The sequence below is a fragment of the Pyrgilauda ruficollis genome, unplaced genomic scaffold (assembly GCF_017590135.1).
Source record: "Pyrgilauda ruficollis isolate IOZ18807 unplaced genomic scaffold, ASM1759013v1 scaffold33, whole genome shotgun sequence".
NCBI classification, from domain to species: domain Eukaryota; kingdom Metazoa; phylum Chordata; class Aves; order Passeriformes; family Passeridae; genus Pyrgilauda; species Pyrgilauda ruficollis.
The window spans coordinates 2,773,635-2,786,382 of NW_024524711.1; the positions used below are offsets into that span (position 1 = coordinate 2,773,635).

Below are 12,748 nucleotides of genomic sequence, written 5' to 3' on the forward strand. Positions count from 1 at the left end.
GTGTTCCAGGAACAGATTAGCATTATCCAGGATTTGTTCATTCATTCTACTCCACGGCTGTCATCTTCCATCAGTGTCACTCTAGGGTGTAAACTGAACACCAGTAGGCTGAATACCTGTGCCCACATAAATCAGCAGCTCTTCCCTGACTTGTCACTGGTCTGCATGTGAACTCCCCACCTTCCCTGCATCCCTGTGCTGTGCTTCAGCAAAGCTCTCACCATCCTCTGTCTCGTGGTCTGCCTGTGTTCTTTCTCCATCTCAAGTGTTACGCTTCTTCCTTTTGTCTCTGTGGACTATATTGGATTTTAATAATTTTTCTTTCATTGCTTATTGGCTAGTTTTCTTCTCCCATCCTCATTCAGGAATGGTTCTTTTAGATTTGGGTCACAGGCAGATCACAGCAGAGCTGGTAAAGTGCTACACACCTGGACGTGGGGTGTGGACTTGTACAGATGTGCTGCTGCTGTCACCAGGGGCAGTTGTTTTGAGCTGCTGTAGGTAGACAGGAGTTGTGAGGTTTCAGTGGTGACCACAAACAGCCACAGGAATGCAGCTGAGGAAGGGACACTCCTTGGCTGTCGAAACTTCCTTCACCTGTGCACTGTTCCCAAAAGTAATAAAGGCCATATAGACTCAAGTTTGTGGTACTGTGGTGGTGAATACAGTCAAAATACACATTAGTTCGAAAAGTACTTTGTGGCACAATATGTGGATTCCCATCACTTTCCACTGTGTTTTGGAAAAACTCTGGAGTTTCCCTGTCAGTGTTATTTAAAGTGTGTTTGCTGTCCAAAAAAAACCAAACAACCAAACACTGAAGCTGTTGTGAATTCAGCAGCACACTGTAATTCTGCTAGCAAATATCACAGTTGCAGGCTGTGGATATTTTCTCCTTGCCATCAGGAACTTCTTCCGCGGGCTGTTTCTTCCTTTCTGGCACCAGAAGAATCCATAGACTACAGTCTGGTCATAGTACTGGCAACATCATATGAGTCAAACATACCTCACCTTCCTCTGACTTTCCTTTGCCTGAAACAGCAAGTGTTACAGTCTGGTCAGAGCCCAGCTGTTAGTGGTGCCAGCTATAGCACAGCATTATCATTCCATCTAGTCCTGATAGCTACAATGTTAGTATCATAAAGGGACATTTTATTTCCAGCATTTTGTAAAGAATAGTTGCTATGAAAACATAATAATTTTTGCTTTGCTGTTGTCATTGATTGGGAAAATACATTGTATAGTATAGTGTGATTTAAAAAGCCTTGAGGATCAGTCACGTCAACATTTTTAATCCATATTTTATTTATAGAAAAATTAATATTCAGCAGTTTAGCTGCATTTGCACAAATCTCAAGAACAGAAAATAAGATTGATATATGCAGTTTGATGTGTAGTTTTCCTTTTGATCATCTTTTTGCAGCAATTATTTATAAGGGCTAGGGGTTTTTTTCCTAAATTCAAGGACTTGGTTTCTACTGGAATCTCTGAAAATGGCACTGAGGCTGCTGAGCAGTTTTTCAACAGTACCATGTTGCTTATACGAAATAAGAAAAGATAGAGGAATTTTTTTTAAATATTTGTGTGAAATAGTTTCATTTAAGGTTAAAACATGTCATGTCAAGCAGAGGTAAATATTTCAGGAAAAAGAGATTGCCAGACTTTGAGACATTAGTTTTATCTGTACTTCATATATGAATATGGAAATACAATATCATTTTCCTACTCTGTCACCTAACACATTGATGTTCAATAGGCATGAGACTTACCACAGAGAATAATTTAGATGTAAATCTGTAGTTTATTTTGCAAGTGCAAATTTAAATTTCTATATAGTAAGACAGGACTAGGTCTAAATAAGAAACATTATACTTAAGTTCCAATCACTTTTGTAAGGAGTATGGGTAGGACTGGCTATAGAAAAAAATTAAATTTATGAAAAATCTGAGCATGGAGCATATGTATGGTTCCCACCATCCCTCATCTACTATAACCAGGTGTACATCACTCTCACAGGAGAATGTAGTGCTGACCTCAGGGCAGGAAAAACCTCTCTCTACCTTGCAGAAGTCCTGGGCATGTTAAAAAACTTCCCAACTGCAGCTTTCACAGCTGAGCCATACTCCAGTCTATTCATGCCCCAGAAGCTGCTCCCCTCCTCATCTTTGCCCTGGCAGCATCAGGCTCTGTGCCTGAAGCAGTGTGAGCTGTGGGGGTGTCTGCACAGTGGGGGCTGCTCCTTCCCTGGCCTGGTCCTCACCAGGGATCTGGGCTGGGCCCTGTATTCCTCTGCTAGCTGAAAGCCAAGGGCTCTCCACCCTCATTGTGCTGCCAGTAGGAACAGGGAGCAGCTGTGGCAGGAGAACACGGAACAGCTTCTGTCTATCTTTGCAAGACATGTACAAACATGTCTTGGAAATAAGCAGGAAGTTGATATTGAAACACTGGCACGTTCTGTTTATCCTTTTGTGATCCAACCACTACCATCTTCCAGGTCTTTTTGTGTTATTCAGTAGGCATCTTCTTATGATCTGTCTCCTATTTTTACTTCCCACCCCTATGCCATCATGAATTTAAAACTTTTAGTTCATAGTTTTTACTCAGTATTTTGTCATATTTTGTTGGTTTGGTTTTTTTCATAACTGAACTGGTACGTTTTGCTGTGCACTGGGACTTCACTTGCAGCCTGTCCTTTTGCTGTGACAGCTGTTTCCTGTGACTCTACCACCTCTGCCTGTGCTGTATAATGGGGTGCTTTGTTCTTGGGCTTGTTCAGCAGGCTGGTCGGCTGATCCTGCGCTTATGCCTTGGAACCCTGATAAACCCTGACATTAAATGGAGATGGGAACTATATTGTCTTTGTGTCTGGGTTTTTCATGGTTAATGATTTTGAATAAAGGGTCTGATTGATTGAACTCTGCTTTCTGTCCTCTTACGCTCTTATGCCTTGATGCCATTTACTCTTTCTGTCCTTAAATTACAAAATTCACATTGAAATGAAGATGTGACATTTTATTTCTTTGAAAAAGGGAGTCTCAAGAATGTGGTCCTTGTTTTGGGATACTGCTATAAAAGTGACACCGAAGACAGCAAATATCACAAAGGTATCTGAATTGTGTTTTACTAGCTTGTATTATTAGTGGAGGAGACACTGTTGTGCTTGACTACTCACTGAGAGTGAAGAGTTGATCATCATTTGACAAAATTTTATTGAAACACTACTGTTAAATAGTTTTTGTTTTCTTTCGCATATCTGGGCTTGTACAGACTGAAAGTAACTTCTAAAAATGGATCTGAGGAAGCCACTGTTCAAAAGATATAATAAGATTTGTTGCAAAACTGTATTTGGAGAGTAAATGTAATTGTCTAATTGGAGAATGTATCAAATGGATTTCCAGAGATGTCTGTGCTAGGTCAGGAGTCCCCGGTGTTTTCATGAGTGCTATGAATGAAAGAATAGTGAATGTACTTTTTAGTTTTGCAGACAACTCACAGCTAAGACAAGCTCACCAGAGGGTAGGATTAGAACTCAAAGTGACCCCGACAATAGAACTAATGGTCTGGAAGGAAATAGGATACAATTCTCTAAGGACAAATGCAAGACCTTTTATTTAATTAGGAATGATCTGCTGTACCAGCATGAGGAAATGATCAGCTTAAACAGCAGTGCTGCAGAAAATGGGTCAGAATTGATCAGAGGCTGGTCATGAATCTGCACCTGCTGCAGAAAATGGGTCAGAATTGATCAGAGGCTGGTCATGAATCAGCCCTGTCACGTGGGTGCAGATGAGGCAAACACCACTCTCACATCACACCATGAAAGTGGTGTCTATAAGGCATGAGCTAATTCTTACACTCTGCTGGGTGCTAATATGGTCTCTGCTGGAGGAGCCTCACCATTTATTGCTGAGTGATCTGGACTATTAGGAATAGTCCAGAGGAGACAAATGCACCCTGTGAGGAAATGTTGCAGGGAGTTAAATTGGTTAATATAAATAAAGCTTAGAGAGGACATGACAATAGGCTTCAAATATGTAAATGAAGAGCAAGAGAATAAAGACTTGTACATATTCCCTGTGGGTAGGATAAGCACTAACAGGTTTCTGTTACAGCAAGGGAGATTTTGGTCAGACATTGATAAAAGCTTCCTGACAATTAGGACAGCAAAGAGCTGGAAGATAAAAGATCTGCATCCTTAGATTTTTCTAAGAACAGTTAAAGCTGATGCTCTGATCAATGCCCTTCCTCATCTTTATCTCATCCCAATTTCAGTGACTCCTAAAAATGTGGCAATGGCAGTATACAGTTAAGGAGGGCAAGTGTAGATGAACTGACTGAAATTAGTCAAACTTAGTGCATTGGGTTTACATTGTGGTATTCCCAAATTCCTGTAACCATAAGAACATGTATTGTCTTGTTAGCATTTTTATTTTATTTAAGAGTGACATTAATTACAGAGAAGAATCAGAGACTCCAAAATCCTTGGGGCCTTAGTTTGTAAGCCTCAACTCATGTAAGTGTTCTCAGTTGTCCCTATTCCACCAAAAACAGTGTGAATTCTTAATGAATAAAGAGTTGTTTGCATGAATGGAGACTGTAGAAGTAACCTTTTCTCAGTGTATTCACTAGCTTATGAAATCAGTTTTTATTTTACAGTGAATGGGGTTTGAGTCTCATAGGCATTTAGGGTATACCTGCTTGGAAAGACAGAGATGAAATTTTAGCAGGCACCTCAGTATTGGCATTAGCTGTAGCTCAGGTCAGTTCCTTAAGGCCCACAGGCACTAGAAATGTTTTTTTTCAAGTAAATTTAAATGGGATACTCTAAATTTAGGAACTAGAATGCAAATAATTGTACAAGTACAAACAGCTTGTAACCCATAACTGCATCACCTCACACACAAAGTGTCATGGAATTTATCTTCTGGGTCCTAAAGATAATGCTTCTTTGTGTAAATTTATGAGTAATTGAGAACAAGCAGATAGATAAGCAAAATAATTTCTAATTATGCCATAACTCATCTCTGTTGCAGTTTTCAAATTTTCTTTTTTTTTTTTTTTTTTTGTCCAGAGCTACAATCCTGCGTGTCAGTGTGGGACATTAACCTGCCCCATGAAGTGCAAAACCTGAAAAAACACATAGAAATGAGACAGGAATTAGCAGAAAAAATGAAGAGCTTTTCTTTGGACTGAAAAGTCACCCTGCAAGTGCCATTTTTTTTTCTAGTCTTCCATCCTAACATACTGTGCAATATTTACAACTTCTTCCTGTTGTTTTTAACCTAAGGCAGGAAGAAAATTACCATGAGAGTATTCATAGAATGCCAAGAAGAAAGAAGTTATTTTTAATATTCAAAAGGACAGAAAACTGTTGGGAATTTCTGATTCTAAAATGCTATCATGGATCTGTTGTTTACCTGTGAAGTTCTGCTCTCTGCAGCTATGGCTCAACTTCGGTATAACATCGTTCATCCAGTTTTTGATCCCAGTTAAACTGGGAATAAGCCAGGAGACTATAAATGGCTCTAATTTACTTCATTATCTCTATGAGTTGACCCTCTAATAAGAAGCAAAATGTAAACCTCTATGTGTTTACTGCAGTTTGCATGTATGAATTTGCTCCTGTGATTCATGGCTTTGTAATGTCAGAGCTCGTGACCCTATGAAGAAACGTCATCTTTTATCTAACGCAGTATTTAAAGAAATATGTAATTACTGCATTACTCTTTGAAAACAGCAGGCAGAATTGTCTGTGTTTCTTCCATGAATAATTGAAATTTTTTTTTCATTATGACCAGAAAAAAACCCCATTGTGCTACTATAATACAATAGCTCCAGGTTAAACACACGGTGAGGCTTCCGCACGTCGGTGTCCTCGTGCAGCGCTGAGTCTGCCCACTCCCAGGAGATGCAGTCGCAGCACTGGGAACGCTGCCAGTCACGAGCTCTCTAGAGCAGCTCTCTTGGAAGGGAGAACAGAAAGCATGGGGTCAATGCTCTGATCTAAATGCTGCTATGACTTGCTCTTAGTCCAACTTGCTTGTTTGCTTACCTCAGTCTAGAAAAGGGAACTTTTGCTTTGATTTTTCTAACTTGCAAAGTTTCCACTTATTCATTCTTGTTTGAATTTATGTTGTTTTGGGGGACAATCAGGGGAACCTTGAGGAGTGTAAGAACTGGCTGCCTCTTCCAAATTTGTTTCTACACATCATTCAAAAAGAGTCACTTTTTGCTGCTTTCTGGCTGTAAGTCCAAGCTGCTGCTTACAGCCCACACTGACCTGCTCTAAGGAAGTGCCTTATTTCTGTCCACCTGAAGACAGACACTCTTTTCTATTTTTGAAGAATCCAGAAGAATCCACAGGGTGCTCCCAAAAATCTCAGGGAGTGGAGCATCCAGAGCCATTCCTGAGTCTAGGGAGCTGAACAAGGTTGAGCAACCAAAAAGTTCTCAGTTTTTTGTTTGTTGGGGTTTTTGGTTTTTTTTTTTAGAAAATTACATACTGGGACAGCAGCATTTCTTTTGTCCCACTCTTGCATTGTTCTATTTTCTGCCAGTTGTGGAATGCATACTCAGGATTCTTGTCAGATATGCATCCCAGTTTCTATGAATTCCTGTAATCTGTGTACTGAGAAGAATTTGCTATTTATATGGGATTTTATAACTCAGAAAATATATATTATGTTAGAATGAATATGGTTGTTTTTTATTAAAGAAAAGAATACGTGCATTGTAATTAAATTTATTTGTAAGTCATTTTGAAATGCAAGCCTAAACATTTCTATTAAAACTGTGCTTTGTTAATAATGTAAGTCTACTTTTTCATCATTGAATTTTTAAGGAGGGGCTTTTCTGTGCAGCTTTTGTGGCATTTAATTCCTTCAGGATGATGCAAAATCCTGGCTCTGTAGGTATTATTGACACAGCTGCATTCCTGCTGCACACTGCTCTGTAACAATGCACATCTTGAGCCCTTTTCCCTTCCCCTGTTTGTCTTCTGCGTGGTGTTCCTGCAGCCTTCCCCAGAGATGGGAGGTGACCTGTAAGGAGTATTGTCCCTGCAGTCATTCATCACCTCTCCAAGACTCTGGATAACATGGATCCATAGACTGAATTGGGTCATGCATTCTGTATTACAGGGAGGGCAAAGAACAAAAGAAACAGCAGCCAAAAGAGAGTCAGGAGCTCACTGCAAACCCAACTCAACTGACCACTGCTGATTTATCTGTGGCTGGAGAGAAAAATTCTGTCATGGTGGTAACCCACTGGGACTATTTAGCAATACAGTGCTCATTCACACAGGGCACAGTGATCCCACTGCACCCTCACCAAATACTAAAAATAGTACTGCAAGAAAATATTTACAGAATATCTTGTGTTGGCGCTTCCTGTTAGAAGCGCCCAGGGCCTGGCATTGCCTCCCCAGCTGGCGCCTGCCACCAAGGGCAGGAACAGCACCACTGAAACCTGCACTGTAAGGAAACCTGTTCCCAGGAACATCTCTACTGACTGTAAGGAAAGGGGGAAAAAAATACCCATAACTTTGTGTTCACTCTGGTTTCAGTGGAGCTGTTTGAAAACCAGTGGAAGCTGATCACATGAGAGGACAAGTTCTGCCAGATACAGTTTTTTGCATGCTTAGGATAACATCCAACATGTGAAAACAGATAACCCTTACTTCAGACAAGAGCCTGTTTGCTCATGGGAAACAAGCACATGGTGTGGTGTGAGTGAACACCTGAGCTGGGACAGGTGAGTCACCCCATGTCCCTCACTCCCCTAAAGGGTACTGGGCTTTAAACCTGAAGACAAGGAGACTAAACACACACAGTGAGCTGAGTGCTTGACTGGGTACTGTTGGGGTTCTTTTAAAGTATCCTTCCCCTCCTGTGCTACTGACTTTAATTAGAGTAATTCTTTTTTACTGGTTGCTTGCTCTGATAAATTACATATGCAGATTCACCTGGTCATTAATTTTAACCTCATTTCTTTTACAAGCAGCTCCTGTCAGTTCCACTGACAAGAGGCTGCACAGCCTGATTTAATGCACTTCTGGTATTATGTCTTGGCATTGCTCTGAACTCACGCTGCCTCTAGTGTTCCATATTATTACCCTGTTATTTCTTCATGCACCACTTTGGGGCAAAACTGGGACACACAAAGGAGGTGAGAGCATGAGGCCTCTCAGGTGTGGCTTAACCCCCAAATGTGGGCATTTGCAAGACAAATAATCCATTTTACAATGAACACTTCAGATACCAGAGACATGAGAAAAGTAGTGAGGGTAAACACTGAGTCTCAGTGAATGAGGAAAAGACAGGGACAGTCATATTTTTCTATTAGTCTTGCAAGTAGAAAAGCATATGAGCAATTTTTCTCACTTATTTTCTGACTTTTGTCACTATTTTTTTTTTAAATCTGGAAAGAGCTCCCCTTACCTACCTTAAGAGAACCAAATTTCCTGATCTAGCAAGTATTCTGTTCTTTCTGTCTCAATTAGTTCTTCATCCATATTATGAACCTATCCCAGGACTGTACTGACCTGCACATTCTCTTAAAGTCTTCCTCATGGCCTTTGAACAGGTATAACTCACTGGCTGCCAGCATACTATTTGGTAACTTTTCTTTTTTTTTTTTTTGTTAGGTAGGCATGTGTCTTTGCAACCATACTATTTGGTAACTTTTTTTTCTTTTTTTTTTTTTTTTTTTGTTAGATAGGCATGTGTCTTTGCAATAATTAGTTTCTAAATACAGAGTAGCACAATCACATGAAAATGGAGAATCATACTTATTGCATATCTGTATTTTAAAATTCATTATTTTAAGAGAAAGAAACCACAAGATGTATTAATTATTGTTGTATTAGCAAAGGAAAACCTCATTTACCAAAAAATTTAGAAATGAACCCAGGTGAAATTTCTAACAGAGTTTCAGGAATGTTCTTTGCTGCACCTGGGAGATGTGAGGACAGGTGTGCCTCGAGCTTTAGGCTCCCCAGCAAGACTCCTCAATACTTACCCTGGTCCTCGTTCACTTAGCAGAATTACAAGAATTATCAAATGGTGATAGAACTTTTTCCCCTGCAGTGACCTCCATGCTGACTGGTACCTACCTTTTTACATAGGTTGTTTGGACTGAGCAGTAAACTGGAATAATTTTGTTAAAGTTATTCAGATTTATGATACACCAATAGATTCAAAAAACAGTAGTTTTTTTTAAACTACACCAATATGATTCTAGTAAAAACATGATGAAAGTCAAAAAGCAAGCAAAGGCCTTTTCTTTTTTCCTTTCTACTGTGTTGCTTTGCCTTTCTGCTGCCAGAGGTTTAAGTGCTGCTGTCAGTCCCTACAAAGACTGTCGCTAATTAGTGAGGAGAGACTTAAAAATCAATGCGCTGTCTTTGGCGTACGTGATTATTTACTTCACTTCACCACGGCCCATTAATGTTACTGACCTGAAAAGTTAAAGCAGACAGAAGAAGGGAAAGAAATTAAAATCTCCTGGGGCCATTTTAGTGTTTTGCCTTTTCTGAACCATTTTTTCCCGTTTTTCCCGCGCCATGTCCTGGCCCTGGCTCCTGACGGCACAGCTGTGCCCGGGAGAGGGGCAGGCTCTGCTGGGGGCTGTGACACCGCTGCCCCCCAGCCGAGAAGAATACTGAAACCATTCTGCAGGAAAGCGGGACGGGACAGAAAGCAAGGGGGGAAAGAGAGACAGAGAGACAGACAGAAATAAACAACAAGCAGAAGCTGGCAGGGTCAGTGCTCAGCAGCCGAGCCCGCAGTGCTGCGGGGCCGAGGCCCGGCTTTGGCGCTGCCAGCGCCGCCTCACGGAGCCCGTCAGGGCCGTCCCAGCAGCGAGGTCGGGCAGAAAACGCGGCCAAACAGTGCCCGGTGCTCAAGGATGCCTGGGCAGGAGCGAGCAGGCTGGAATCCCCTCCAGCAACATGGGGCTGCATCCCACAGGGAGCCTCCAGCTCCTCCTGTGCCAACAGCTCCCGTGCAGGAGCAGCCCGGCCTGCCCCGGCCGCGGCTCCCGCTCTGGGGCACCCCCGGCCGCGCTGGCCCTGCCCCGCCTCACCTCTGCAGAGCTGCTTAGCGGGGCTGCGAAGGGCACACGGCCCTTCACGGCAAGCTCCCTTTTTGAGGGAAGGATGAGCCACAAGCAGCAGGGAGGGAGAGCCCCGGTCAGCCCCACGCAGTGACCGGGGAGCAGTGCCGCGGCTCACAGGGGCACACGGCTCCAGCACCGCCGCCTCCTCCCCGGCTCGGGGTCCCGGCAGAGCCCAGCCCGCCCAGCACCATCGTGCCCTGAGCACACAGCGAGGTGCGGCCGGCCATGGAGAGTGCCCCATGGAGCGGCGACAGAAACAGCTGGCATTTTTCATTATAAATACACCAGTGTAAGGTCGGTAGTCTCACTTCTGCTTTTTCTTGCCACGACACCTCTGCAGTTGCCTTGAAAACATCTGTTTTCTGTGGAATTACAAGAAACATCCACCCCCGCCACCATCTGCCAGGCTCCTGGGCTCTGCAATTTTGACTTTGAATCAATTGAACTAAGGCTGAGGCCCAGAAATTACAACTTCATACCAGTATCCTCAGAGATCACAAGAAATAAGTATTTTTTAAAAGCTGCAGAACTGTTCTCAAAGCTATGAGCCCTTGGAGGAGCAGCAGCAGAGGCTGGGTTCAGGTGCTGCTGGTGGAGGACTGGAAGCCAGTCCATTCCCCCTGAGGTGATGTTAGCCATGTAAAAAGTATTTTCTCTTCCACAAACCTCCAGAGACTGCTACAGTGACCACTCCTTTGCATTAGTCAAACACCATCAGGTTCAAGCAAAACTCAAAGGATGCTGTTAAACCACATATGCATAAGTAAAGGTTTAATGAGCTTCCTATTGTTCCAATGAAGTTCAAAATTCGCAAAGTGAATTTCTAAACTTCAAGGAAGGTGCCCACTAGAGCCCACACTACCTGCTGAAGCACAGCACCACCTGATGCATGCAGAGCCCGAGGCTGGGGCCACCCTGCCCTGTGCAGTGGCCCTGCTCAGTTTGAATGCCACTGTTGTTCACAGTCACATTTAATAACCAACCACCAGCCAGGAAATTAAGCTTTGGTAAACAGTAATTTTCAGTGTTATCCATGAGTCAAAACTCAGCTCCCCCTGCTTTTTTTTTCTTTTCCAAAATAGTCCTATGTGCTGAGCACTCTACAACTAGACAATCTTGTGACAAAATGCACTCTCACCTCATAATTACAGGAAAATTTTCAAGGGGTAAAACCCAACAATCCCAAACCCTTTGAGATCTATTTTTATGGCTATTACAGCTAAACCCAGCAAGAGACACAAACACCTGGGCTCTGCAGGGACTCAGAAGTTGCTGCTGCAGAGCAACTGGTCCTGCTGTGAGTCTGAAATCTGCCTTGCTGGCCAGCAGCTGTTTGCCATGGCCTCTTGTGCCCAGACCACACCAGGGTCCTCCTGACCCCAAACCAGTCTGGCTTTCTGTTTCATTTTTCACAAATAAAATTACTGGTCCTGCAACTCTGAATATTTATATATATATATATATGCAAAGCAAAACAACAAAAAACCCCAACAACCCCAAACCAAGCAACAATGAGATTTTGCTTGAATTTTGGTAAGTGGAAGCATCACAGAGACACATGTTTCCAGAGCGTGCCTTCAGCTCTCACCCAGCGGAAGCTGCACTACTCAGCCTTGAAGGTTCGTGTTCTGATTAATTCATGGACCAGCTCTTACCCAACTCCTCTGGAAGGCAGAAAAAGGTAACACTGCCTTTCTCCTGGAGCAGCAGCAACCAGAAATGCTTTGGAAATGATGCTAAGCTATGGCAGAAGGAAAATATGAAGTATTTCACATGCTTTTAACTAACTCAGCTCAAATGCATGCCAGTGCTCTAGCAAGGTGTTCAAGGGCAGATGGTGGACAGACCTGCACCATGAAACCCCTGCCAGTGCACAAAAGGCAATAGGCAAAATCCCTTAAGGCTTCTTGAAGCATTAATTGCTAAACATTAACTCTGTATTGCAAGCATGGACATTTTCTCTAACCAGCAGGTCCACTGCCAAAGCCAAATATCAGACCCAATTTGCATTCACTGAGCATTGGCAGAAAAAAAAATGTCTTTACAAGAAGTATCTTTGCACCAATCTGAGTAAGGAAGGCACAAATGAACCCCAGCTTCAGGGGTGCCTTTTAAAAACAGAGGTCTTAGCAAGCATCCCCAAAAAAGCTGTTCTCCTTTCCCATCTTCCCAGAAGAAAGCAGCAGCACTTGGCTGCCTCTGAAGAAACAGGGAGAAAAGAGATTTAGTAGCATCAGTGCCACCAGAGATGTGGCAAGGTGATCACATCCCCCTGCTTCAGTGTCACTGCACCATTACACAAGACATCCTTAGCAACAGATCCTCTCACAGAGAACTCATTAGCAAAAGGACAAGGCAACAGCTGCCTCCCTGACCTTGGTTTTGTCTGTTCAGTTAATCACAGCTGCATTTATACACCAAATATAATCTGCCTCTGACCCTTCCTAAGCAACTACCCCTCTACTTAGGGCTTGGTTTGTCAGATCAGTCCCTGAAAAGCTGAAAAAGAGCTTGCACAGGGCAGGAAGGAAGGTCGTTGCTCAGTTCCATGCAGGACTGGTTCCATAGCACATGTCCCTGTACTGCCATGGACCACCCCAAAGGGCCCCCCCAGGCAGAGCCAGCGGCTGCA

At 42.8% G+C, this 12,748-nt stretch overlaps 1 protein-coding gene across 1 annotated transcript in view; it reads left to right on the forward strand.

The window, feature by feature from the left end:
- Positions 1-6,801, forward strand: part of LRRK2 (leucine rich repeat kinase 2) — a 63,421-nt gene extending 56,620 nt beyond the window's left edge. The window contains exons 50-51 of the mRNA XM_041474588.1: positions 3,030-3,104; positions 5,072-6,801. Of these exons, the coding sequence (XP_041330522.1) occupies positions 3,030-3,104; positions 5,072-5,193 (197 nt within the window). The 3' untranslated portion in view covers positions 5,194-6,801. The remainder of the gene's footprint in view (positions 1-3,029; positions 3,105-5,071) is intronic.
- The last annotated feature ends 5,947 nt before the right edge of the window (positions 6,802-12,748 follow it).